Genomic DNA, 24,722 nt, shown 5'->3' with positions numbered 1-24,722 from the left:
TTTCCGAGTGAGGTCTTCGTTGCTTGATCATACAAATTGAAGTCAAATCTCATATACATGTACCTCGTTCGTTCTTAGCTTGCTATACATAAGCTAACATGTTTATAGTAAGTAGCCGAAAGAACCTGCATGGATTGATGCTTAGCCCCCCGCTCCGGTTAGTGGACTAACTCAGCCGCCCGAGATCGGACAGTAATGCACAGCAACTACACCTTATCAACTCCCGTCTCCCCTTCCCTTCTCCCTTTGACTACTATCAGAATAACACAATTCTGCCGGGTCCAATGTCCTCATTCCTTTCTCGACTACGTGCGCTCCTCGGAGGCCCGACTTCGGCCTCCTCCTCCTCCCACAACACGCGACCCCTGACTCAAGTAGCCATTATCGGTCTACTCAGCGCGGGCCAACGAACGATCCTCGAGCACCTCAGTGAGACCCCGATCCGCCCTGTTATCCTGCAGGGCCAGCATCACATCGCGGAGGAGGGCAGCAGCCCTTCGCTCGGCCTCGCGCTGCGGATGGTGGACGTGGGCGGCGACGCCCCGGGGCGCTGGCACGTGTTCACGGCCCAGGCCTATGCGGACGTGGACGCGCTGATTGTCGCAGTCGATGTCGCGGACCCAATTACCCTTGACGAGCTCCGGCAGGAGCTTGGACGAGTGGTGCGCGGGCGACGCGTGCAGGGATGGACAGAGCCTTTCCCTGTCGCGAAACAGGGAATTCCGTGGCTGGTACTGGTGATGTTCAAGGGGGAGGTAGCGGTAAGTATAGAATCTCTTTTCGTTTCTCTTCTTCTTCTTCTTTTATTTCTAAGTCTCTTCTTTCGCAATTCTGAATGGGGTTTGCGGGGAACTTAACAGGGAATGTTGGCTGACTTCGTCATCTGCTGGTCTAAATAAAAGGATGAAAATATCGCCCAAAAGCAGGTCGCTGCTCTGCGTTTGGATGAGTTAGGCGTCGACTGGGTACGTCAAGTTCTCCCGTGATATGATGCTTCTCGAGGGAAAGTTTTCAAAACAGTACTAATTCGCTTCACAGGTCTTCCGCCCTGTCGCGGCAGGGAATGGAAAAGATATCAAGCAGTCTGTTTCCTGGCTGACGAACAGACTCGAGGAAAATACGAAGCGTGCTGGGAAGGAGAAGGTCTGACCACTGTGTGTGGATTTATTGGCCATTTTTGCCACCCTGGGGCATACAAGGAGCTACTCATCGCGGAATGCGGGTTGAGAGAGATGAGCCCTGCGGCTCTGCGTAGCCACTGAGACATACAGTAGTATTTGAGTAATGCTCCCAATGATCTCGGTCTCAAGCTTGGTGTCCTACTGAACCGCATCTTTCATCTGCTGAGGTGACTAATCATGTTGTTCTTGTTGGTATTCTAACTGTTCTCAGATTTCTCATTAATGGTGAATTCACCTCCCTTGACCATACTTTCAATTCCCGCCGCGCCAAACGTGTACCAGCATCCCCGGACACGGTCTGTGTCCGGGTATGGGACGATTGATTAGCCAGCTAACGGAGAGATCAAGTCTTGGTTTCACGGGGGAGGTTTTCGAGCCGAGTCACCCTCCCGCGCGGGACTCCAGCGCCCTATTCAAGCCGTTCGCGGGTGAAACCCTAGGCATGGGCGTGCTAGGCATTGTGTGGCTGCACCAGCATTAAGTCACTGAATGCGGTATGTAGCGGGGGTACCTAGTAGCATCAGGAGGCAAACATCGAGATCTAGTGGTACCTCATTGACAGCCAGCTGGCATGGTTCGGGGCGGTCCGTTCTGCTACAGCGCCCCGACCAACCGGCGGCCTGTATGTGCCTCAGCGAATCCAGCGTCCGCAACAAATTCTTACAAAAGACCCACTTGATCCATTTTCCCCCGGGTCTAAGAGAGAACAGGGCTCAGTCTAGACCCACTTAGGGCTGGATTGGGAGTGCCAGAGTCCCCGTCTTATAAGCCTTGTCACCTCTCAAGGGCTGATCACAGGGTCTGCGACGGTTATCTTCACATGTCCTATAAGAGTATTTTCCTCCCCGAAAGGACCAGAGGCACAGTTGGCTCAGGTGCACAGTATCTGAACCGGAGCTATCCCTTTCTTGGCCTTTGCGAGACTAAGATACTCTGATCAGGGATCTCAGATGATTATCTACACATTTCTCACTTCTCGAGCCCGGTCAAGCAGCCACCAATGCATGTATCGTTTCGGTGAGACGCAATCCGGGATAAATAGGTGCCAATCATTTTCATCATAAGGCGCCATGCAGTTTGTGCACCTGATCGCTTCGTAATACTCTGGGTAGAATCTACTGTATTCCCAATCAATAAGCTCACTAACGATTAATTCATTGTTCTCATATTTCACGGCAATGTTTTCTGGACGAAGGTCACCATGCGTAAAGACTACTGCAGGCGAAGGTGATTGAGTGGCAGGGGAAAGCTGACGAAGCAATTCAACAAAGACCTCTCCACCAGCTCGATCACTGTTGAAGAGAAAACCTTCAAACTCCTCGACAGTTAAGATGGGTGTGATACTCCGACGAAGATGCCTTCGAATGTCCTTACAGCCTTCGCCCCTAACCCCTTCAAAGGGGTTGCCTGTTTCACACGGCAAAGACCTCAAGTCATTCAGGATCAAGGTAAGTTGTTCCTTGATCGAGACCTTTAGGGCTGTCTTTAGAGATGGCCACACCTCCGCCAACGTGGTCGAATGCAAGTGAGTCATAAATATGAGCGAAATATCGTTCAACCGAATCAAACCAAGAGGCTTTGGTGCGGCTATGTTCGGCTTACGCTGGTGAAGATAGGCTAGTGTTGTGTATTCAGTGGTATCGTCCAGGTTGCGCACGGCCTTCAAAATGACATTATGACCACAGCTCAAGACCATTTTCTGACGGGCAAAGGGCCCCTTCCAGACAACCTTGCTTGAGCCTATGACATCAACCAGTCGCTGCGCAAGGCATTGCGGTTGCATTTCGGCCGAATTAGACATCCCAAGCAGACTTCGAACTGTGTCGGATAGAGGAAAAATGACCTCAGCCGAGTCGGACGAGCGGATTGAAGTGCGCATGTCGTCTTCTCCGTAGCCTTCAACCACGGTCGCATTCTCTAGATTTCGAGGGGGAAACATATTAGAGGCTGAATTGCTTGAATGGAGAACTACTTGCCAGTTTGGACATCCTGTCGCATTTCATTTAAACGATCAGAATACCTCAAGGGCAAGTTCGCGGTTAGGTCAATCTCCGGATCCTTTTCGATGGCCGCTTGAAGCTTAGTCAAGGTGCGTGCATTGAACTTCGCGGCTTTTGATTTACTGGTACGAGCCATAACCAGCTACAGTTATATTATGGTTGTCCGAATCATGTTAGAAGAAGCAAGCTGTATATGATGGTGGGAACATCGCAGTGAGAGATGCGAAAAGACAGTGTGTTGAAGTTGCGGCAAGGGAAGCAAGAAAGCCACAATTTAAAGGATCTCCGATAGCTCTGAGCATGTGACTACGGCACCCGCTCCCGTCTCGGCGCTGATTCATTGCGGTTACGGTCACGTCCGGGTTGTACCCTTCTCCCCTGGAGTTGTACATATATCAACATCGTGAGCATTGGGGACTCAGAACCTCACAGCTTAGCCTTGCAATAAAGCTTGATAGTGCTTTTGCCTTGCCTAACCCGCAGTGTTCTAGTCCGTTATGTAGTTCTTGACATACCAGGCGGAAAAAATAGGATTATAGATTATTTAAACCTAAAGTAGACAGTCTTAGCTCAGTTTATTGATCTAGTATTATTAGCGTATTGTTGGATTATTGGTTATTATTGTTGCTCAAAAGATACTACCAAGGAAATATCAGAGTTTCGGTAAATAAAGTTATATAACTCAACTTCATCTACTAACCTACTAATGTATGATCTAGCCATCTTCGGGCTGTGTTTAAGCTATACACCGGGCCGGGAGGTTAGTAGTTGGGCGAATGACACCAGCAAATCCCTTCTATCACATCAATTCTCCACTAGTTCTTATTCTGTTCAGTTTGGACCTTCCTCTATTGTATATTGCGACTTTGTATGGTAAGCAGTACCCACAGATTGCTTGTTATTCGGCAATGTGCCAGAGTTGCCTCGGGGGAAAAATAATCCTTCTAGTTGTGTGCTGGAACCCGAATCTCTTCGGATTTTGCTTTCTCTCACTATGACTGAAATAAGCTATAATCTCGGAAGCTCTATAGTGAACAGGGACTTGGATGAAGGGGTTTCTATACTTTTCTATATCATTCACATTGTGTATACATCCTGAATCTTAAGCCCCCCGATCAATTTGACCACCTGAGGCGTAGTTCATCATTCGTCACAAGTCCCCTTCCCGAATGACATCTGGGGCTTGGGGGCTCAACATAGCAGGAGTAGGATAAACCAAGATCACAGCTCGATAGGATGGTTCAGCCGGATGGACCGGCCCATCTTCCACAGATAGTACGGCACGGGGATCATGGCCAACGCGATAAACCCCAGCAGGGAGTTGCCCCAGCCCAGGCCCAGACGGTCGTACAGCGGGGGGCCGGCCAGCGGCAGGAGGGCGCCGAGGAGCGAGCGCGAGACAGTGACGGCGGCCATTGCGGAGGCGGCGTAGCGCGGGAAGGCGTCGATCATGTACATCTGGATGGCGAAGAAGATGCCCAGCATGCCGAAGCCGAAGGGAACGAGGCCCATCAATGGCACAAGCCAGAAGACGGCGCGGTCGGCCGTCCACCCATACCAGAAGAGGGCACCGGGGATCAGAAGGCCGAAGACCACCATGAAGGGCAGCCGCATCTCGGGCTCGTAGACACCGCCGTTGCGCGCGGTCAACGTGACGATGAGCCGGTCGCTCGTGGTCGCGATGCTCAGCAGGCCCGCCAGGAATCCCAGGCTGAGGCCTAGGTAGGCGAGCCCCGTGAGCTCCGGCGACCAGTGGTAGGTGTCCTGATAGACGGTGGTGATAGTTGTCAGGAGCAGGTAGAAGAGCCCGTAGACCAAAGCCATGTAGCTGGAGAACAGCGCCACGAGGGGCGAGAGGAAGAGCATGCGCAAGGGGCGCGTCACCTCTCGCTGCATCCGACGCCAGGTGCTGGCGCCACTTTTGCTGCGATTGCTGTGATTCGGCCCATCTTGGCTCTCGTAGGCGGACCGTAGATCCGAACGGCCCAGCGCCTTGGCTAGGCGCGCAGTCTTGCGGGCGATCAGCACGGGGGCGTAGCTCTCCCGGTTGAAGAGCTCAATGGCGGCGCTGATCACCCCGCCGGCGCAGCAGAGCGTCCAGAAGACCCAGCGCCAACCGGCCCGTTCGGCAATGAACCCGCCGCAGATGGGGCCGAGCACCGGGCCGAAGATGACGCCTACCGCCGCGATCGCATTGGCCCCGCCCCGTTCTTCCGGCACGAACAGGTCGGCCACCACCCCGCCGTTGAGCGTCATGCAACCTGCCCCTCCGATTCCCGCCAAGAAGCGGAACCCGATCAAGGCTCCTATTGTAGGTGCCCGGGCACAGCATACCTGCCAGACCACAAAGGACCAGTTCGCCGCTGACATCACCGGGCGTCGACCCCAGATTTCGCTGGCCGGGCCTAAGAGTAGTGGTCCGACCACATAGCCTGTCATATCACATATACACGTGTTAGATCAATCCGGGAAGAATAAGAGTGGTTAAAGTGATAGTTCTTGGGGAAAAGGAAGCACCTTAGAGATAGGTCGAGGTCACAAAGCTGGACAGAATTGCACTCGAATTGTCGAGATCGGCATTGATGTACGAGCCGGCCGGGGCCACAATGGTTGTAGCCAAAGGAGGGATGAAGGTGATTGCCGACACCTGGCTGATAAGTATCCACTTGCGGGCTTTGGGGAAGTTCAGGGGCATGGACGGGTCTTCTTGACTATCCCACCCAACAATGCCTCGGTCCAAGTCGGTCAGCGGGAATGGCGTTGCTCCAGTTCCCGAGTCTGCTAAAAGAGTATCTGACACGGTCGTCGCGGGATACACATTCTCATAGCGGTTCTCGACCGCCTCGGGGCTAGTGGGTTTCAATGTGGGCAGCAGGTTGATTTGGGTCACCTGATGAGATGCGGTTATGGGATCGAGTCTCGACAATCCGGGAAAATAAGATAGACACTCACCTCGACGTCTGTTTCTGTCATGTTGCTTCCTTTAATCGGGCATAGAATACACAAATAAAATGTGAGAAGGATGAAAATGGAAAGCAGAGGGTAGGAGTGGAAGGCAAGAAAGGATTGGATATTTATGCCCCCGAACGGGGGGCGGAGCATGTTGCCTCAGCTCTCAGGACTTGCGCTAACTGTGCCACCAATGCTCACTTTGGGCTGGAAAGGGCTGGAGAGAGTCTGTCGCAGCCCGCTAGATACTGTGCAGTCTAACATCGAATCCCTTTTCGGGTGGTTGCGTTCCTACCAGAGATAAGCTTTTGCCCATGCTCGGTCAGTGTCTCCGTGATAAGGCATCTGGCCACCCGGATTGCCGTCGGAGAAGCGGTCTGGTATGGAGCGTCATGACATTTACCAATTAGAGCTTCGTTGTTGTTCCTTGATCAGAGCCCCTGTCAGCTTCTCGCGTAGGATTGGATGCTAGTCAATACTTAGGGCTAAATGTTAGGCGCCGGACCCGATCGGAAGAAACCTGTAGCCTAAAGTAGTCTCAGTCCAGCCAGCACACGTAGGATGCCGGGTCAGGTCACATCTCTGACAGTTTTGGGGGCTCTTGTTGCCGAGTGCGGACCGGTCTTATTAAATAGATCCACCCATTGCTTATGCCACTTAGGGTTCATTCGCCAAGAGATCCGTCGGTTGAGTAAAGTGGTTGGTTGCCCTTTGCTATGAATCTGGACTCTCGTATCGTCCACCCCCCCCCCCCCTTTTTTTTTTTCTTTTCGCATTGTTTGTCTACGGATTTGGACAACCGCCATCAAGGACCTTGATATCTCCAGGCCTTGACCGGTGAATTCGGAACGTGAGCTGCCTCAAATTGTCTTCTCTCAATTATCCGACGTGTTGATTGACCTTTGCGTAACCCAAAGACGGCATTTCCGGGTGAAGGCTTGTTGCATTGCGGCACGAAGATGGCCGAGGACCAAGAAAAGCGCAGCGGCGGGGTTGATGGTCGAATCGGCATGAGCCCCCTGTATTTGCCACGGGTCGAATTGTCCGTTGCTAAACATTGCCTGTGGGAAGCATGTAATATTGTGAACCCAAGAAGCCCCTTTCACTCACACCCACATCTTAACGTCCGTACCGATTGATCGCGTTCTCCTCAGGCACCATCTGTATTGACCCGAAGAAGGGAAAGACGCGGTTCTCGGTCGTGGCAATGGTGCTGGAGACATTGTAGCACCGGAAAATCAACTTGAACGATGGCTGGCACTGGAGAATCTGGGAATAGTGGCCGTGATCTGTCCCCGGATTTGGGCTGGATTCAACCCTGCATGCTGCTCAGGCGTTCTTCCGGCCACTTGGAACAGTCCGTGGGCCGAAGCTTAAGCCTAAGCCGCTCGGGGATGTACTGTACCCGATTCGACCATGTCTTGTTTATTTAGTCTGATGGCGAGATTGAGCTTGAGGCAAGAAACTACTAGGTAGGTACACTGCAGAAGTCGACTGGTTAGCTTTGGTCATTCTGATCAATCAGTGCAAGGAGTCTGGCCTAAATCAAATTACCGCACTCAAGGAACTGTACAGTGTACCTTTGACAACTGAAACTGCTAGATTCACGTCGTATGTTTTTTTGTTCTGCCTGTAACATTGCCATCTTGACACAATCTCTTTGTTCCGGTGGTTTGTCGTGTCGAATCCCATTACTTTCTTCTAGAATGGTTCTTTATTACCGACATTGGCTGTTTGTCTTGAGGATATGTCATCCTATTGCGCTAAGCATTCACCTTTGTTCTATATCCAACAAAAGTAGGCGATAAAGTTTTTACTATTTAAAGGTCTTAGCAAAGCTCTTATATTAGGTTCCATACTTAAGCTCCATTGCATTTCCATAGCACGCCCGAAGCGTAATCTTATCCCAGCCAACGCCTCCGCACTAATAATACCTCCATCCGTCTAGAGCAGCAGTTCGTAGGGGGCGTGCCAGTGTCAGGTAGCAAGCCCAAGACATGCCTTCCAAGGTGACCGAAATATACGTGAGAGCCCACAGAAGGATTATTCTGGTGTCCGTCGCCAAGGAAACGGATGAATTCGAGCCTCGGGCGGATGTGGTGGAGCCAGAGCGGGAGCCCGAGCCCGCTGTGAGTGTGGAGATGGATGTGCACGCGGATGGGGCCGTGGATCTGAACGTCACCAAGACTGTGGAGGCGGACATCAATGTTGATGGGTCTGTGGATGGCCGGTTGTTTATCTATATCACTCTACTTGGTCCGTTTGAGTGCTGCAGAAGAAGATAAGAATAGATTTTCTTTGTAACTACCACTCGGTTTAATGTCCTTTTTGTAGGGGTTGAGATTCGGATGTTCTGAGAGCGAGGATCGCCCTATTCTCGACCGAGCTTCTGCTCTGTGTAGTGTGTTCTTAGTTGCTTCTGTGGTTGATATACTGCTAAGAGAGAGGAGTCCGTGGTTCTTATGCTCGGGGCAGAGGTAAGCACCTCGTCGTGCCAGCTGTATCGTTTGTTGGTGCGCAAAGCTAAGGTGTCCTACTTATGCTGCGCGAGTTATAGTCAAACAATTTCGTCAACCGTTGTAAAGTCAATGACAGGGTTTGTCGAATATCGACTCCCTCAAGTATTACTCGATCGAAGCTACATGTGGAATTGTAATTTAGAATGTGGGAACTCTTAGGCAGCGTCCCGATCGTGTGCCTGCACACGAAAGGATGGATGAGAGGGATATTCCCGGCTGGGCCAGGTTGAGCACGAAGCTATCGTGCTTCGAAAATTCGATAGATATACTATTTCCAAGTACAAGATCGTCCTACGGCCGATGCTCCTCTCTAGGCTATGGCCGTGTCTCTCCTTTCATCGTCGATCCTCTGACTCACGCAGTAAAGCTCTTCATACTCTTCTCGAGTGACATTCGGAGGTGTATACTTCAATTCCAACCCCAATACCCGCATCTCCTGCTCCAATCGTGTGATCCGGTCCCATGGATACTCCTCCGGATCAGTGGGCAGGAAATGATGCGGGTCCGGGTCGAGGTTGAGCTGAATCGTCCGCAGCGCGGGGTCAAGGTCCGGCGTGGCGACGGCAATGAATTTGGCCATTCCCCGCAGCCAGTTCTCTTCCCGTTCCCCGAAATCTTCGCACGCCATCTCATGAAAGGGCAGGTTCCAGACAAACGTGGGCACGGTTGGGCTCAGGAGTTGCTCGGCTATCGTCGAAGGAGGAACAGATCGTTCCTGGGACCCGGGACAGGTGACTGTGCGCAGGTTGCGCGACCGCGCCGCATGAAGCTCGGCAGCCAGTGGAGAATGCCCGAGAATTATACGTCGTAGCACGTACGGATGCGCCTTCAACCAGGCAGAGAAGAGGTATTTGTCGACGATTGCTTCTGCGGCCATCTCAGTCGCATATCCTGATCCGAATGCAATACAAAAGTCGACCGGGTCGCCGGGGATGGGACGTGGCTCGATCACATCACTCTGTACCGGCACGGGCTAGAAAGTATTGAGATCAGCCTAGATGCTCTTTAATTATCACTTTCATATAAATCCTAGCAAGGTGGAACCTAATGTCTTGGGGAGAGAAGGAGGGTAAAATCGAGATGATAAAGGACAGGAGAACAAAAGGGAAAGAAAAACCTGTATTGCGTCACCACTCTTGCGCGCCCTCTCGTTGATCGCTTCAAAAACTTTCGTGCCAGTGCCCGGCAGTCTTTGTAACTCCTCTTGCCCGTGTAGCCGACAGTCGAAGCGACAATCAAACCCATAGACGGGCGAATCAGGTTCAGTTGCCAGCTCGATCCGTCTCAGGGCAGGGAGCTGCCGGAGAGCATATTTAAGAATTTCCCACCGACTGAGGTCAATAATCTGGCCTGACACAGCTTGAGTCCGTGAGTAGGTCCTGTCCCTAGGTGCGAGGAACGCCACGCCCCAGATATTCAGTATGCGGACCGCGCGACACCAGGTGAGGACATCGGCTGCCGCCGTATAGTCGTCGACTGTGATATATTTAGCGGGGTATATCGGCCTAAGATCCAGGACCAAAGACCGGACAAGTAACGCCAATGCCTGGTTTGACTGCAGGGTGCGATGCAGACATATGACTCGTGGCTGGCAGGGGAAAGAAAGCTTGAGGTGGTGATACTGAATGGGAAGGGCGAGGCGGTAGAACCGCTGACAGGTGAGGAGAATGGCGGTGAGGGTGTGTCGCGAGTCTTGCAAGCAGACCTGGAAAATTTGGCCGAGGATCTCGGGCGGCAGATCAAGAATCGATACTCGGGACATTTTGGTAATTGAGAATTGAGGTGTTGATGAAGGCATAGGTGTGGGGGAAACATGAAGATGGTGATTCCAGGCTATTTAGGAGGAACTGGAATTACCTTAGTACTGTATACCTACCTTATCTACACGGCGGCCGGGGCGGTGAGCTGTCCTCAATCGGTCCGAGGAGGCGAGGCCCGGGCCCGGGTGACTCCAACCATACCTAGTTTAGACAGAGAAAAGGCGCTCTTCAGGCTCCAGGCTTTCGATATTCCTAGCGTTCCCACAGCGGTTGTGGAAACTGGCTAAAAGCCCTGGCCAACATAGGCCAGATGTACAGAGGTTCTCTCGTAAATTGTTTAGCATAAGTTAGTACAGGAAAGAGAATACTCATCACGAAAAACTTAAAACCCATTTATAAATCCGTCTCAGCAAAGCATATACAACCGGCCCCTCCTTCACGGAAGTTGTTCCACCCTTTCAGCATGTACTTCACTTCAACTTCAGTAAGAAGAGTATGGATAGTGGCGTGAGACTTGAGCTCCAGCTCTATACTGCCTGCGTGGGGAGCATCACCACCTAATCTTTATATCCTGGTTCGCAGATTCTTTCCCCCCTTTACATACAAGTACCAATTTCTATATCTTCCTCCTTGCCTCAAGAATTCCTCTTGTTAACCTGTAAGCAGACGTTATCGATAGGCTAGCCTAGAATGCCCGATCTGGAACCCACTAGATCGTTTCTATTTTATCCGGTATACTCTTCTTCTCATGTTATATCAGCATCGTGGTGAGTAGTTCTAATACGCTGCCTGCCTTTTGCTCTAACTTGCCCAAAATACACATATTCTTTTTCTTTTTGCATATTCAATTCTTTACTACTTCTGCGGTTTCATATTTTGATGAAAAAGAACAGCCAGATATTCTTCCTATAGTATGTGCCAGGGTAAAGATACAGTGTGCAATGCGGCACCATTACATTCGCCCGCGAGGTTATAGTCCGCTATCGCCTCTCGGCAGCGACCCCGTCGACCCACTGCAGATCAACGGGTCAACCTTGCGACTGGGGTCCCGCTTGCTGGTAGTGGGCCCCTTACCAGTGGGCCCCTTACCCGTTGGTGTTCTTCCGGCACGGCCCGATTTTCAGACCGGGCCAGTACTAGCCAGTAAGCAATACGGACGATACCTGTTCGTATTTTATTCTCTTCCTCATATCTGGGCTGGGGCTATGACATCATAAGCGGCTACTAGCAAAATGTCTGCCATCGAAAATATCTTGAAAGACGTTCGTGACGAAGCTGGCTTGGTTTCCGAAGACCGATTCGGTATACTACAATGAACATTCAAAAAGTCTCCAAGAACGTTCTGCGGACCGGGCACAGGTGTAATGTACAGTAAATTGCGTCAACAACCTCAGCCCAAAACATTCCTATTCGAGACCTCCACATCTTCAGAACTCTCTTTCGCATATGAAGGCAAACCTTGTAGCAGCCGTGCATAAGGGCAATCGATATCACCGCTGGTATCAACCTAGGGGCAACATCATTAACAAACACCTTGATCAAACACCAGCAGCAAGATCCGTCCCCATACCTTCACCAATACCCCTCGCCTCTGGTAATGTGCAAGAATCCTCGTGTTCTCAGCACAGTACTGCTGATACCGCGCATCAAAGGTCGACCCATCGTCAATTCTACCGGGAAGCTGCCTGGTCAAGAATCTCTGTCTGGCTAGCGCTCCCGGACAATCGAAAAACAAGACCAGGTAGGGCGAGCCGATCTAGAAAACCAAACGTTAACTCATCATTGAGCACTAGTAGTCTGTACTGAGCCATCGGGCATACTTCCCGCTTCTTCTATTGGCGCTGCTTGCTCAAGGGTGCGTGGCACTCCGTCAATGAGCAGCCGCAGCTTGTCTTGGGCGTCTTGTTTGAGATCTGCGATGGCTTCGCGCAGGATGGGTACGAGGTCTTAGACGTCCAGCAAGATGCTTTTCTGAATCTTATTGAGGATCTCAGGGTCCATGCGGCCAGAGCAAGCTAGCTGTCGCAGGTGGTCGCCCACTGATAGATGATGAAACCCGAGGTCGGCTGCGAGCTTGGCGCACAGCGATCCTTTGCCTGCGCCCGGGGCTCCTGTAGTCAAAGCAATCATATTTTAGCTGAGAGGAGAACGGAGTTCTGTGTATGATGATTGGAATTCTTACCAATGACATAGGTGCGCGAGAAGCGGCGGAGGTCCATGGTGCTTGTGGTGCTTGTGGTGCTAGTGGATGGTATGTGTTTTCTGTTGATGTTGACAGTGGTAGTGGTGGTATGAGAGTAGAGACATCAGAATCTTCTTATCTAGGCTTCCATGAGAGATTGAAGGTCATTTGTGAATTAAAGCGGGATGTCTGAAGGGCACTATGTAGTGAATGAAGCCTACGACACTGAATTCGGTAATCTGAGACCATCCCGCGTCTGTGCTCTCTCCATCTACATCGACTGCACACAACAAATTCACCCCCCCCACAAAATCACCACAACATTAACATGAGCAACAGCTGCATTAAGATACTTTGACAAAGCTCTAGATCAGAACCAAAATCCGTGCTTATCCAGTCTACGACAAGACAACTCACAAAGAAAGTGTACGTCTCCTCAGCAACAACACCAATTCAACGCCCATCTCAATTGTCACACAAAGAAGCCCATAACACCAAAATACTTCTTCTAGAAGTCGAACGCAAGTTCCGCCGCATGGCCGTCGACAAGCTCCACCTCAACAGCGGCCACCTGCCCTTCCACGGCCTCCTCTACCGCGGCACGCAAATCTTCCACGATACCTACTACGACTCGGCCGACTTCCTCTCCGCCAGAGGCGTCAGGGTCCGCCGGCGCAACAACACCTGGCAGGTCAAGATCCGACGCGGCGAAAACTACTCCAACTCCAGATTTGAGGAGCTCTCCACGACCGCCGCCATCTCTGCCTACCTGGCCGAGCTCACGGGCGAAACGAGAAGCGATGCGACGAACCAGTTTGGGCTGACGCCGATGGCGTCCTTTACGACACTACGCGAGAGCTGGACCGCGGACAATGATTTTACGATCGTGCAGGATGTCACGGACTTTGGGCATACCGTCGGGGAGGTGGAGCTGGAATTGCGGTGGAACTGCAGGGATGATCGTCCTAGGATTGAGAGGGAACGGTGCAGAGCGTCGAAGACGGCCGAGATGGATGAACGGATTCCGGCATTTATGAGACGTTATTACTGGGCGTTTTGTGTGGGTGTGCCCAAGGGGAAGTTGACGGCTTACTTTGAGAGAGGAGTGGGGAAGTAAGGCTGGTTATGATTCTTGTGGCTTGAGGAGAGGTGAGTTTGGGAGTTATGGATTGTCTTGGGCGTTGGGACGTGGGTCTTGGGGTGTCTTCTGTTTCGTAATTTCTGTTTTCTGGCTTGTGTACGCAGTGCATGCGCCTTGCAGTGTTGTCCAATGATACAATCTCCTCTCTATGCTTTGTGGTACAACATGACCATCATGGATTTTGCTAATCGGAAGAGATGTGCTTCTTTCTCGAATGGATTCGTGGCACCTGAGTCGTACTCTGGATATGATAGTATGACTCTCCTAGTTTAGGATCAGCTCGTAGTCATGATGAGTAGCCTGTAGAAGACTCACAATCCCGGCTGTATAGCATGCAGCGGACTTCTTGAATCTGAAAACAGGCAAGGAGGGTGTCGAGAACTATCCCGATTCTTTGGTCTCATGATTGAAACATCCCCGATTTGGCAGAGGACCTGAAAAGGCCTTCAACAAATTGCACTCGTTGTCCCAAGTCTTTTATTCCAGCCGGGATAGTCACATAAGAAATTCCATGACTCTGCAGAGCAGTCCGGAAAGCTCCGGCGATCGAACGCCACTCTTCAACATCGTTACATGCCACGCGGACATGATCGCTCGATAGCCAGCTCGCGTTCTGGGGCTCGCAAATGATGACGCATGCCTTCTCTATCTTCTCCCGAAGGACGCGCCATTCTTTCAGTTTTGTCAGCTCCTCAGCCGCCGGTCGTCCCAGGAACACCTCAGCGTACACGATAGGATCGATTCCTGATCTATCTGAAATAAACCATTTGCCTTCTAGCTTCTCTTCCACTTGATGTTGGGCTATTATGGTGCGTTTTTGAAGCTCGATCCCCGCAGTGGGGTTTCTGACATCACTTGCAGTGAAGCCGTCCGTGCGCATGATTTTCCGGACAAGCTCGTCAATGATCGCGGGCCTTCCGGCATTCTCCCCACACAGTTCTGCGACCAGACTGGCTGTTAGGTGGGTACGGAGGCCTTCGACAAGGGTCGTCTTCCCGGTACAATGGGCTCCGACAAGGTAGATGTTGGGTGGCTGGTTCTGGGTGCTCATGGTGCTATAAAACGATCGACCTAGAGCGTGGTGGAGAAAAGGCTGGAGGCGTATATCAATGACTCCCTTTTCTTCGCGACATGTGTTACGGTGAACTGATGATGGATTGATCGTTGATTTTGATGACTTTCTGCAGCAAAAGGAGTTCATGAAGTTGCGTTCCTGGGTACAAGAAGCTATATGCCCAAGAGCAGTGAGCCAGGGTCATCTACCTTATCCACTTAGGAACTACTTATAATCCCCGTGTGCTTCATTCACTGCTTTACCTTGACTTTGTTATCATTACGCTGTGATCTCCTTGAGAAACTTCCGAATTCTACTCATTATTCCGCACACGGACAAAATGTGTTGTTGGGTCTTTCTACTGTCATGGATTTTGGCACTCACCATATACCTGGCTCTGCGGAGCTATTGTATGACCCACAAACCCTCGAAACCATCCAAGTGCCCGGTTTCCGTGAACTACCACTTCACGCGACGGTGCAACAAAGCCTGCGGCTTCTGTTTTCACACCGCATCTTCCTCACACATCGAGTCCCTCGCAAACATGAAGCAGGCTCTCACCCTCCTCAAAGATGCAGGCATGCGGAAGATCAACTTCGCCGGCGGCGAGCCGTTCCTCTACCCGGAGAAACTAGGCCAGATAGCCGACTACCGCAAGGAGACCTTGCGCCTGGAATCCAGCTCCATCGTCACCAACGGGAGCAAAGTGACGGAGCGGTTCCTCGCCCGACACAGATGCAACATCGACATCCTGGCCGTCTCGTGCGACTCGTTCAACGAGTTGGTCAACGTTGCCATCGGCCGCGGCTCCGGCAACCAGGTCACCAAGCTCTACGAGGTCCGGAACCTCTGCCGGGCGTACGGGATCAAGTTCAAAATCAACACCGTGGTCTGCCATCTCAACTTCGATGAGGACATGAACCGGTTCATCGAGGAGCTGCAGCCGTTCCGCTGGAAGTGCTTCCAGGTTCTGCTCGTTCCGGGGGAGAATGATTCGGAACGAAGGCTTCGCGATGCCCGCAGGTTCCTAATCCGGGACGAGGAGTTTGTTCATTTCTGTGATGTTCGCCGCCGACAGAGGGCATTTGTACCGGAGTCGAATGCGCTTATGGCGAAGTCATATTTGATCCTGGATGAGCATTTGCACTTTTTGGATCGAGATGGTCGTGAGCCGTCACCTTCGATACTGGAAGTTGGGGTTCAGAGGGCACTTGAGAGTGTCTATTGGGATGAGAAGAGCTTCATTTCGAGAGGTGGGATGTACGATTGGTCGAGGGATCAACAGTCATGTTCGGGAACCCACAGGGATTTAGACTGGTAGGTGGTTGGTGGTGCCTCGGGTTTATGCTGAAGATCCAGACTTGATATATATGAAGTTACAAAAGAGCCGAAAGTGCACCATTCTTAACGCTCATTTTTGCACAAATGCTGGCAGATCTAGATCTGAGCTAAACTAACAAGCAGCATAAGCTTCGGAAAAAGATGACATAATTGAATTGCAGATCTCAACTTTTCTCAAACAGAATAAAACTGAAGCAAAGTGAGGTTATCCTGTACGCCCGCCGAGTCGGCAAGCCACCAAGTATAATTTAGCAGGCGGAGAGCGGGTAAGCGGGTAAGCGCCTGCCTGCCTACGCCTGCCCCGAAATTAAGGCCGCATCGCCTAATTGAGGCGCGTCTTCCGGCCCCCCACAATTTCTTTGACGCGTCAAAGCCTACGGTAGCTGCGTCCCTCAGAGCACAAACCCACCATCCATTCATAACACACGGTCTAGAAGCTCGTGAAAAGGGCTTGCATCATCACTCCATACGCAATCTCCCTTACCCTTACAAATTACCCAGTTGCAAAATCATCCTGCCGCGAAAACCCCGCTGTTGCCGTCTGCGCCTTCTTGTCCGCGTTAACACGCGCCCACCTCCTTCCGACCCATCACCACCACCACCACCACAGACTTGTCGCCACGGGATGGAGAGTTAGGGAGATGGGCCATTCGTGCCAGGAATACTAATGGAATCATGGCGGGAGCGAGGCTTTGTACCGGACTCAGACTCGGAGGACGGGTTCGACAGCCAAGAGACGCTCAATTCTTCCCGTAAGGATGACGAGCGGGCGGTCGAAAGCTCGGCGACTGCTGCGGCGGTGGTCAAAGATGTCGCAACCAATACACGGGTCACTGGAGCGGAGGAAAGAGGCACCGATCCTTCGCAGGATGTGAATGGTAGCGATCTAATTCGTTCTTCGACACTTGACTCGAGCGTTGAAGAGGGTCCTACGCACAATCTCCCCACGCACGAACCGACGGCAACGGCCGACCACGCATACCAAGAGGCACCAACGGAACAGCCGGCAGAGGAGACCACCCCTCGAGCGAGTGGGAAGTTGGATGAGTCGGACCAAGCCTTAGGAGATGCTCCACGCAGCGCCTCATCGACCCCAAGGGCACAAAAGAAGGCAGCTACTTGGGATGATTCTAGCTCTGAGGACGAATTACAGTTTGAGTATATGCGACCTCGAAAGCCGGTCCGGGTCTATACTCGTGTCAAGAGTGTTAGTCAACCACAACCAGCGGAGGAGGATCATGACTCTTCCACGCCGTCGTCGCCTCTCTCGTCCCTTGATTCGCTGCGCCTGGACTTTGACGATGAGGAGGATCAAGAGGACAATTCCGCGGACAATAATCAGACACAGCATGAAGAGGGAGCTTCGAATGACCAGACGACGCTGGAGGATTTGATGGATTTGGATTTGCCAGGGAAGGGCTCGCCGGAACAAAACTCTACGGAGCAGGATGCCATGGAGAAGGAATTCACAGAGCAAGTCTCGACAGACCAGGACACAGAGGAGCAATGGCCGACAATGCAGACGCTCCTGGAACACAGTATGACCGAGAAAGACTCAATGGAACAACAATCGGCACCGGAGCTCCCGCCGCTGGACATTCCTGAAGAGCTACTTCGTGAGCTTTCCCAACCAGCGCGGAGATCTCTGCGAGAGCGCAAGGCTATTCAATTGCATCCGTACATGCTGGAAGATGTGAAATATCGCAACCTTATGCGAGCGCGAGGAGTCAAACCAGTGCGCGTGGCCCAGCAGGAGATCAATCGTCCGGGTGCTCAAGAAAGTCAGAACCAGGACTATGTCGACCAACCAGAGCCAATGTCCGATAGTCTGGGAGCTGAATTTGAATATCTGCCGTCATCTCCACTCGAGACTCGAGTTCCTGTAGAGAAAAGGCCAAGTGAATCATCTCCGGAGCGTCAACACCATCAGGCGCCACGAGCTCAGTCTACTAACCGGCTCCCGGGTCCTACCATAAAGAGGCGAAAGGTGTCCAAAACTGCAAATCCTCAGCGAACTCCTCGGACTCAGACCCAAGCCCGGTTACAGGTCGTCATCGATAACGGCTCATCCCCCGCTAGCCAGGCTAATAAGCCTATCTTCGAAATCCCGAGCCCACCCCGCTCTGAGGATGATGGCCCATCTGATGAGGAACCTTCCACCACATTTCGATTCCCTAGAGGCTTCACGCCTGCGTTGAATACTCCCAGTACTGGCCCACGAGCTGCGACCACTGATCGAGATGTCATGGACTGGTCTGCACCTGAGATTGAAGGCAGTATGGATGATGAGCATTTCGAGGCCACTGCCAGTCCTCTGGTCCAGGAAGGGTCTCAGGCTCTTAGCGAAGAGGAGCGGGAGGAGACTGACGGCGAAAGGTCTGATGAGGATGAAGCTGCAACACGGCGGCGTTATCAGCGACGTATTAAAGGAGTGCTTCCAGCATCATGGCTGCGATTGGATCAGCAAAAGCAGAAGGAGGTGCAGCTTGGCTCAACGCAGCGGAACAATGATAGGGTGTCTGCGAGAACGGACGAGATGAAGGGTGTTGCTAGGCGAGTGCTGAAACATGGCGGCAATGCTAGACTGCCGGGCTCAATAGACGCACTGCGACAGCTTGCCGATTCTGACAGCGAGGACGATCAAGAAGACAAAGACGCCGACGACGAACTCTTTTCACGTCCGCCGGCGGCTCGACAAGGGTACGAGCATACATCACTGTATCACGATATGGATGACGACATCCCAGAAGACAACCGGATCGATGATATGTTCCCCCCAGTCCCTCGTTCTACGTCGGGCCTAAAAGCTCGGAAGCAGGGAAAGAAAGACACTACCGTAAAAAAAAAAGGTGTTTCTACTGGTCTTGTATCCAAAAGGTCTCATATCAAGAGACAAGCAAGGCTAACGGATCACATTTACCGGGCACAGAAACAAGAGAAACGAAGAGCGCCACCTCTGCCTAAGATTGGTGTTTTGGATGCACCAGATGTTGTTTCTCGACCTCGAAGCGAACAGCCACAGTTTCTCAGGGTTGCCGCACGCAAGGCGCGTACTCGCCAGGATAAGGGAAGGAGAAGCCCGTCTCGCAAGGTCTTCAAGTTTAATTCGCACGCAGATACTGAAGATGCGAATGCTTCGTTGCATGAATGGCGATCGGGTAATCTTCAACAAACCAGACTGTCTCATATGCAAACCAAACCTTTCAAGCAGCAGACCTCGCGAGAAGGCCATGCGAAGACACAAGATCGTTTCGGCATGAAAGCAGGTCGACCGCCTGTAACGACTATGGCATCTTCACTATCGTCATTACATCCGTCTAGAGACTCCGGAGAACTTAGTGTCCGAGTTGAGAAGAACCCTCGTGATACGGAATCAACAATTCCGCCCCAAAGGTCAAATGGTGATGATGTATCTCGTGAAACCGGTAGACCAGAGCAACCAAGTAATAGATGGATTGTCAAAAGGAACTTTGCAGTCACCTCCTTTACGAGAAATGGCTTTAGACCTGCGTTGCTCGAAGAGGTGAACCCAGCCGGTCGACCTGTGTCCTCGGTGTCTTTCCAACGATCACTATCGCAGCTGAACCGAGATTACCGCGGTAAGAACCTTCCTCGAATAAGGCGTGAAAACGTGGTCATGGATAGGTTCATCGCGAGTCGCAGTGCGACACCTGTTTCGGCCGAGAAGTCAAATGGACCCGCCACGGCCCAGATGCTTGACAAAACGAGCGTCAGACCCCCAATTGTACAGACCCGGTTGCAAAGTCGTCAGGGGAGGAAGCGTCCACCAAGGCGGTTGGAAGTCAATACGGTCCAAGAACAGGAGCCGCCTCTTCAAGAGACAATCACAATCTCAGACTCGCATTGGGTAGCCGAGGAACCGCAGCCCTCTGGGTGCCCCGTCGAGGCACTTGAAGGGTTGAAGCGAACATATACCATTGACTTCAACATTTCTCCATTGGTTTCAGGAACGTTTTTTCATGAGTCAACCTTTATCGGAAGCGGAGAGTTTTGTCGCTCGCTGAATATTCTCACCAGAAACCTCGACACTGACGCTGAATTCTTCACTTTGCATCTTGAAGATGAATGTCACCGTTGGGGTGCTTGGAATGATGCCGTTTCCTCCGGTCTCGGACTTGCTTTCGACAAAATTGTTGAGGAATTGGACGGATCGGTCGAGGGCCCAGTACAGTCTCTCACTCGAAGTGTCGACAAGCAAGGGTGCATGGTGTACCGTTCCTTGATCAAATACGTCACAGACACTCTGTCCTTCATCGATCCCATCGATAGGACGGGGTTTGTGAGGCGAGCGCATAGCCTTGTTTGCAAGGTCAATGACACCTTGGCGACGTTGGTCCCGACAACTGAGCCGGAGATGGATCACCTTCTGACAATCTCTTCTTATAACGCTGTATTCGTGAACTTGCTGTTTCAGATCGCAGGACATGAACTTGTCGAACGCAGTGTTGCTGACGAGGTTATGATCTCATTGAAGCTGTCGTCGAAGCAGACCATTGCTGTTATCGCAAGCGAATTGGGGCAGTCCAGTATTCGCAAGCACCTACAAGATCTGGAGTCTTCAGAGGCCCGCGAAAGAGGCATTCGCAGCGGCAGATCTTCCTTTCAAGCATATGTGATTGTCCGGCATGTGCTCCGCAGCAATGATAGTGTGAAAGGATATTTCGAGGATCTGCTAGCCCAGGCCTACACACTAGCTGACGAGGGCGACTTGAGCAAGTCGAAAAATGTCTCTCAGCTGGAAGCTACATGGCGGAACGTGTTCACATCCTTGCCTCTGAACGAATTTGATGTTCGTGGCATTGCCCAGATTGGCTCACGGTTCCGTGAACAGCAGGACAATTGGCCCGTGGTCAAACTGCTGCTGCGGCCTGCGCTTGAAAGCTATGAAGCCACTTCTGTCGGGCAACCTGTCTCATATATAATTTACTGCCGGGCCCTGTTTCATAGGTGCTTCCACCTCATCAAAGGTTGGGGTTGGCGGGATTGCAAGCCAGTCTTGGACACTTTATACGATTTTTTCGCCAAGAATACTTTGTACAATTTGAGGCAAGAAGAGAACTACAAGTCCCCATCTTTCCTCAATGAGCTTGACCGCAATCCTTCGTTGCACGTGCAGCCTGGCGAGCCATGCTTTCATATCTTGTTGAAGATCATTGCAAGTGGATTGAAATCGTTGGCGAAGTCCTACGAGAAAAAGAAAGTGCGAAATTTTGCCTGGCGCCTGTTGCCTAACCATGGCCGGATGTACCCTAAGGAAAAGCCCATCCAACAAACCGACTTGGATGCCTTGAGAAACCATCACGACCTGCTTTGCACGCTGTACTACGCAGTTCCTGACGGATGCCGACCCCGGTTGGAAACCATTCGGGATCTTGTTCATCCTGCAAGCTCTCATAGGGAAACATGCAATATCAGTCTTCGTTCCTGGGATCGATTGGTTCGCTTTAAGCTGTCAACTGACGAAGAAACCTCGGGGCTTGAGGCATTTGCGGACTGGCACTGCTATTTCGTGACCGAGCTATTGAAACAGCATGCAATGGCTCGGCAAGAGGTTGAGGCCCAGAATACAGTTGCAAACAAATTCTCCGATAAATTGGTTGAAAAAACAATAGCGCAGAATCAGCGACAAATTGAATCGCTGCTGAAGACGGCTCTGAGCAATCTACGAGGTGCCGTCAAAGCGGCACCGACATTGGAGCATGCTCAAAAATTGGTGTCAAAAATGCCAGTAAAAGCGCTATTAGGGCTTTTCAACCCCCAGCTTTCTCGCGTCAATATCATTGTCACTGAATCTCTACTGGTGGTACTTGCCTATCTTGAGAAATGCAACGCTTCTCAAGCGCAGGCCCCAGGAACAGCAGGTCCACCCGTTGCGCTGGACGACGACAGCCAAGAGTATGGGGACTGGACTGACATTGAAGCTGTATGTGGGGAGATGACTACTACAGCAGCACCTGAGATCGAGTATGTGGAGCAGGTCTTCCACCCCGCTGTGTCCCGACTTGTCTCCAACTGCTTTGGTGAAGACCATTGTCCTGAGGACGCAATCCTTCTCAGTGCTGTCGAATGCTGGACCTCCATCGCACGAACACTTGTTCAGCACGGACTGCGACATTGGCACAGCTACTTAACTCCCTACAACGGCGATTCGTGGGCAGCGCTTCGATCAACTATGCAGACAAGGAAGTTCACGCCCTTTTTCTTGGCAAGCTGCATCGAAAAAGACGCTCGATGCATCGTCGACTGTAAAGTCCAGATCCTTGGCATGTGGATGGCCAGCTTGGTCGAAAGGGTCGCCTTACTAAAATACCAACACCGCTTAACAGAGGCGTTATTGAATCAAGAGGATACGGATCCTGTATTGCAGAATTTGCCTTTTGCCCTGGACCGCAAGCAGGGACGATATTCTCTCAGCTTGGAGGACATCAGCCAGCGACGGTTGTCGCTGATATCTAGTCTCTTGTCCAACATGCGCTCGCACCTCCAAGACCTTGAAGACGCAGGCGCACGCGAATATTCAAGCACAAAGCAAGAATACGCCGAGGCAATCCAGAGAATGATGTCATCGATGAAGGCAAATTATCAGGAGCTAGGAAATGGCACCCAGAGCGTTCAGGGTGCCTATGTCGATCTCGTCCATCGAGTTGTAGGGTTCCTGCAGCAACACAGCAGACAAATCTGCCCTATTGATCCGTTTTTCATCGATCCAGCTTCTTTCCCGCTGCCGTCCACGGACCCAACCTACATCGTCGCCAGATTGAAGAGTTATGAGCCCAAGGTCTCAGTCGAGAGTGGGGCGAAAACGCTGGTGGTGTTCGTCCAGAGCGTCTCGGAGAGGGCGGCCATAGATGGTCAACAGGATTACCTTGTCAACCAGTTGCATTCCTCGATGAGCGAGAATTATGAGAGCGGCAGCTCGGACAAGCCCACGTTGAGGTCGACGATGCTGCAGGCTGTTCTCCCTGCCTACCTCGAGACAGCCTTCAGCAGCCGGGCGGCTTGGATAGTGAGCCGGCCGATTGTGCATACCATCCGCCTCGTCTTCAAGGAGCTTCTCTTCACCCTCGACTCCACAGACTCTGCGTGTGTGGGGTCGGTATTGAATATGGTCGCCTCTGTCTTCGGACCATCGTATCGTGCATTGCAACTTCCTTTGTTCCGGAACGTCAACCTGCTTACCGACCCCGCCGCAGCGGTGACCGCTGCTTCGTTCTTGGAAATGATCACGTCCGCCTTGCCGATTGTGGACTACATCGACCGCGGCACCATAGACCACCGAGCCGCCAGCGACAACATCCTCCTCCAGCTGCGGGCCTTCCGCCAACTTGCTCTTATCGCCCTCTCCCTTAACCCCGGAGAAAATGACGGTCACAACCACCTTCCAGCAGCCGTCTCCCCCGGTGGCGGTGACTTCACGCAGTACGCCGCAGCCTTCACTTCCCACCCAGTGGCCCCTACAGCCCCAGCGTTCTTCCCCGAGCTCCGCCACAATGCAGCCCGCGAACTACAATCCTACATTTACGAGCACTGGTCCTGTCACCAGGGCAAATACTATTTCACCCGCCGAGGCGGGCACCAACCCCAGGAAGTCGAAATAGCACCCGCAGTGGCTGCTCGACTCGAGCAATCTCCCCTGCTTGCGTTGCGGACTGCGGCTCAAAACTTCGTGGATACCTTAGATAAACTTGGTCTTATCGAGGATGATGACGATGAGTGAGGCCTTACTTTTTGGCTTCAACTCGTTTACGGTGCTGGTGAGTAGGTTGAGTTGGGCTATTCTGAAGCTTATATATTCATGCATGATGATTCCCCCATGTTGAGAGTTGATGTGCCGCGTATGGTCATGGATGATGGGGTTGATAATGGATTGATAATACTAATACCATGTCTTTCTTCCCTTTGCATACTTTTTCTGTTCCTGGGTTTGTATCTGGTGACAACCATGTTGCTGGACTGCTAAAATGCTCTGCCCACCCTGTAAGTCAGTTTACGTGATTAAAAGTAGCATGGATTTTGTCAAACGATTATTTTGGGATTAATCCCTGATCTAAAAGGTGTGAGTTGTGTTCGATTGGGCCAACCACCACAAAATCCGCGTCAAGGAGGAGGAATATGGACGGCTGAAACTTGAACAGATCCCACATCAATCCATCATCCCAGGTGGAGGGGGGCATCCAGCGCTCCCATGTGGCCGCTGGTAGCTCGTCGTGCCGATGCCTAAGCCCGGAGCGCCGAGACCTCCTCACGTGGTGAAATCTGCCCTTCTCCTTCTGTTTCTGCCGAGTGCAGGGCTATCACATTGAATCTCCTGGCGGCGGGCTAGTTGGTGCTGTAGGCTCTCAAGATTTTACTAGCTATGCGGTCGTCCTAATCGATACCAACGTCTATCATCCCACTATCAAAGGTTTCATAATCGTCCTTCGCACCACCCCTTGAGGAAGGGATTTGATGAAATCCGACCGCAAGTAGCATATCCGATGGCTTGCAATTTGAGTTATGATTAGAATTATCTGCAATTCATAGCTTGGCCTCAGATGGTCTTGATAATTAAACCTTATACGTGCGATCTGGACG

At 51.8% G+C, this 24,722-nt stretch overlaps 11 protein-coding genes across 11 annotated transcripts; 5 read left to right on the top strand and 6 right to left on the bottom strand.

Annotated features, from left to right (window-relative positions):
• The first annotated feature begins 218 nt into the window (after positions 1-218).
• On the top strand, positions 219-1,410 carry BO95DRAFT_22071 (uncharacterized protein). Its single transcript, XM_025581197.1, has 3 exons — positions 219-761; positions 903-965; positions 1,039-1,410. Exons 1-3 carry the CDS (start codon positions 285-287, stop codon positions 1,147-1,149), a joined length of 651 nt encoding a protein of 216 aa, XP_025436756.1. The 5' UTR covers positions 219-284; the 3' UTR covers positions 1,150-1,410.
• Positions 1,411-1,904: 494 nt separating this feature from the next.
• On the bottom strand, positions 1,905-3,297 carry BO95DRAFT_448118 (uncharacterized protein). The gene has a single exon (XM_025587780.1). The coding sequence runs from the start codon at positions 3,118-3,120 to the stop codon at positions 2,140-2,142; it is 981 nt and encodes a 326-aa protein (XP_025436755.1). The 5' UTR covers positions 3,121-3,297; the 3' UTR covers positions 1,905-2,139.
• On the bottom strand, positions 3,150-3,317 carry BO95DRAFT_376130 (uncharacterized protein; the record flags this gene model as incomplete). Its single annotated transcript, XM_025583184.1, has 1 exon — positions 3,150-3,317. One exon carries the CDS (start codon positions 3,315-3,317, stop codon positions 3,150-3,152), a length of 168 nt encoding a protein of 55 aa, XP_025436754.1.
• Positions 3,318-3,901: 584 nt separating this feature from the next.
• Positions 3,902-4,214, top strand: BO95DRAFT_22042 (uncharacterized protein). Its single transcript, XM_025581193.1, has one exon. It carries the CDS (start codon positions 3,958-3,960, stop codon positions 4,177-4,179), a length of 222 nt encoding a protein of 73 aa, XP_025436753.1. The 5' UTR covers positions 3,902-3,957; the 3' UTR covers positions 4,180-4,214.
• Positions 4,215-4,402: 188 nt separating this feature from the next.
• BO95DRAFT_477386 (MFS transporter) lies at positions 4,403-6,259 on the bottom strand (the record flags this gene model as incomplete). The annotated part of the gene is made up of 3 exons (XM_025589982.1): positions 6,130-6,259; positions 5,741-5,944; positions 4,403-5,613 (listed from the first exon to the last, which is right to left on the bottom strand). The coding sequence occupies exons 1-3, from the start codon at positions 6,152-6,154 to the stop codon at positions 4,403-4,405; spliced, it is 1,440 nt and encodes a 479-aa protein (XP_025436752.1). The 5' UTR covers positions 6,155-6,259.
• Positions 6,260-8,924: 2,665 nt separating this feature from the next.
• BO95DRAFT_22030 (uncharacterized protein) lies at positions 8,925-9,967 on the bottom strand. Its single transcript, XM_025581190.1, has one exon. It carries the CDS (start codon positions 9,524-9,526, stop codon positions 8,960-8,962), a length of 567 nt encoding a protein of 188 aa, XP_025436751.1. The 5' UTR covers positions 9,527-9,967; the 3' UTR covers positions 8,925-8,959.
• A 1,964-nt stretch (positions 9,968-11,931) lies between these two features.
• BO95DRAFT_376123 (P-loop containing nucleoside triphosphate hydrolase protein) lies at positions 11,932-12,539 on the bottom strand (the record flags this gene model as incomplete). Its single annotated transcript, XM_025583182.1, has 3 exons — positions 11,932-12,165; positions 12,213-12,296; positions 12,363-12,539. The coding sequence occupies 3 exons, from the start codon at positions 12,537-12,539 to the stop codon at positions 11,932-11,934; spliced, it is 495 nt and encodes a 164-aa protein (XP_025436750.1).
• A 557-nt stretch (positions 12,540-13,096) lies between these two features.
• BO95DRAFT_376148 (thiamine-triphosphatase) lies at positions 13,097-13,708 on the top strand (the record flags this gene model as incomplete). The annotated part of the gene is made up of 1 exon (XM_025583185.1): positions 13,097-13,708. A coding segment is annotated over one exon (612 nt), but the record flags the coding sequence as incomplete, so codon positions are not given.
• A 424-nt stretch (positions 13,709-14,132) lies between these two features.
• Positions 14,133-14,783, bottom strand: BO95DRAFT_376106 (ATP/GTP-binding protein; the record flags this gene model as incomplete). Its single annotated transcript, XM_025583180.1, has 1 exon — positions 14,133-14,783. One exon carries the CDS (start codon positions 14,781-14,783, stop codon positions 14,133-14,135), a length of 651 nt encoding a protein of 216 aa, XP_025436748.1.
• A 415-nt stretch (positions 14,784-15,198) lies between these two features.
• On the top strand, positions 15,199-16,107 carry BO95DRAFT_376103 (radical SAM enzyme; the record flags this gene model as incomplete). The annotated part of the gene is made up of 1 exon (XM_025583179.1): positions 15,199-16,107. The coding sequence occupies one exon, from the start codon at positions 15,199-15,201 to the stop codon at positions 16,105-16,107; it is 909 nt and encodes a 302-aa protein (XP_025436747.1).
• A 1,098-nt stretch (positions 16,108-17,205) lies between these two features.
• Positions 17,206-23,859, top strand: BO95DRAFT_338232 (uncharacterized protein; the record flags this gene model as incomplete). Its single annotated transcript, XM_025581948.1, has 2 exons — positions 17,206-17,604; positions 17,710-23,859. Coding segments are annotated over 2 exons (6,549 nt in total), but the record flags the coding sequence as incomplete, so codon positions are not given.
• Positions 23,860-24,722: the final 863 nt, after the last annotated feature.

This window comes from Aspergillus brunneoviolaceus, assembly GCF_003184695.1.
Source record: "Aspergillus brunneoviolaceus CBS 621.78 unplaced genomic scaffold BO95scaffold_107, whole genome shotgun sequence".
NCBI lineage: Eukaryota > Fungi > Ascomycota > Eurotiomycetes > Eurotiales > Aspergillaceae > Aspergillus > Aspergillus brunneoviolaceus.
The sequence above is the reverse complement of the archived record's forward strand: the minus strand, read 5'-3'. Positions and strand labels throughout refer to the sequence as shown.

Coding starts and splice junctions, on each gene's coding strand:
- BO95DRAFT_22071 (XM_025581197.1), top strand. CDS start 285: ATGTCCTCATTCCTTTCTCGACTACGTGCGCTCCTCGGAGGCCCGACT. Junction 762..902: donor TGTTCAAGGGGGAGGTAGCG/GTAAGTATAGAA, acceptor TCTAAATAAAAG/GATGAAAATATCGCCCAAAA. Junction 966..1,038: donor ATGAGTTAGGCGTCGACTGG/GTACGTCAAGTT, acceptor TTCGCTTCACAG/GTCTTCCGCCCTGTCGCGGC.
- BO95DRAFT_448118 (XM_025587780.1), bottom strand. CDS start 3,120: ATGTTTCCCCCTCGAAATCTAGAGAATGCGACCGTGGTTGAAGGCTAC.
- BO95DRAFT_22042 (XM_025581193.1), top strand. CDS start 3,958: ATGACACCAGCAAATCCCTTCTATCACATCAATTCTCCACTAGTTCTT.
- BO95DRAFT_22030 (XM_025581190.1), bottom strand. CDS start 9,526: ATGGCCGCAGAAGCAATCGTCGACAAATACCTCTTCTCTGCCTGGTTG.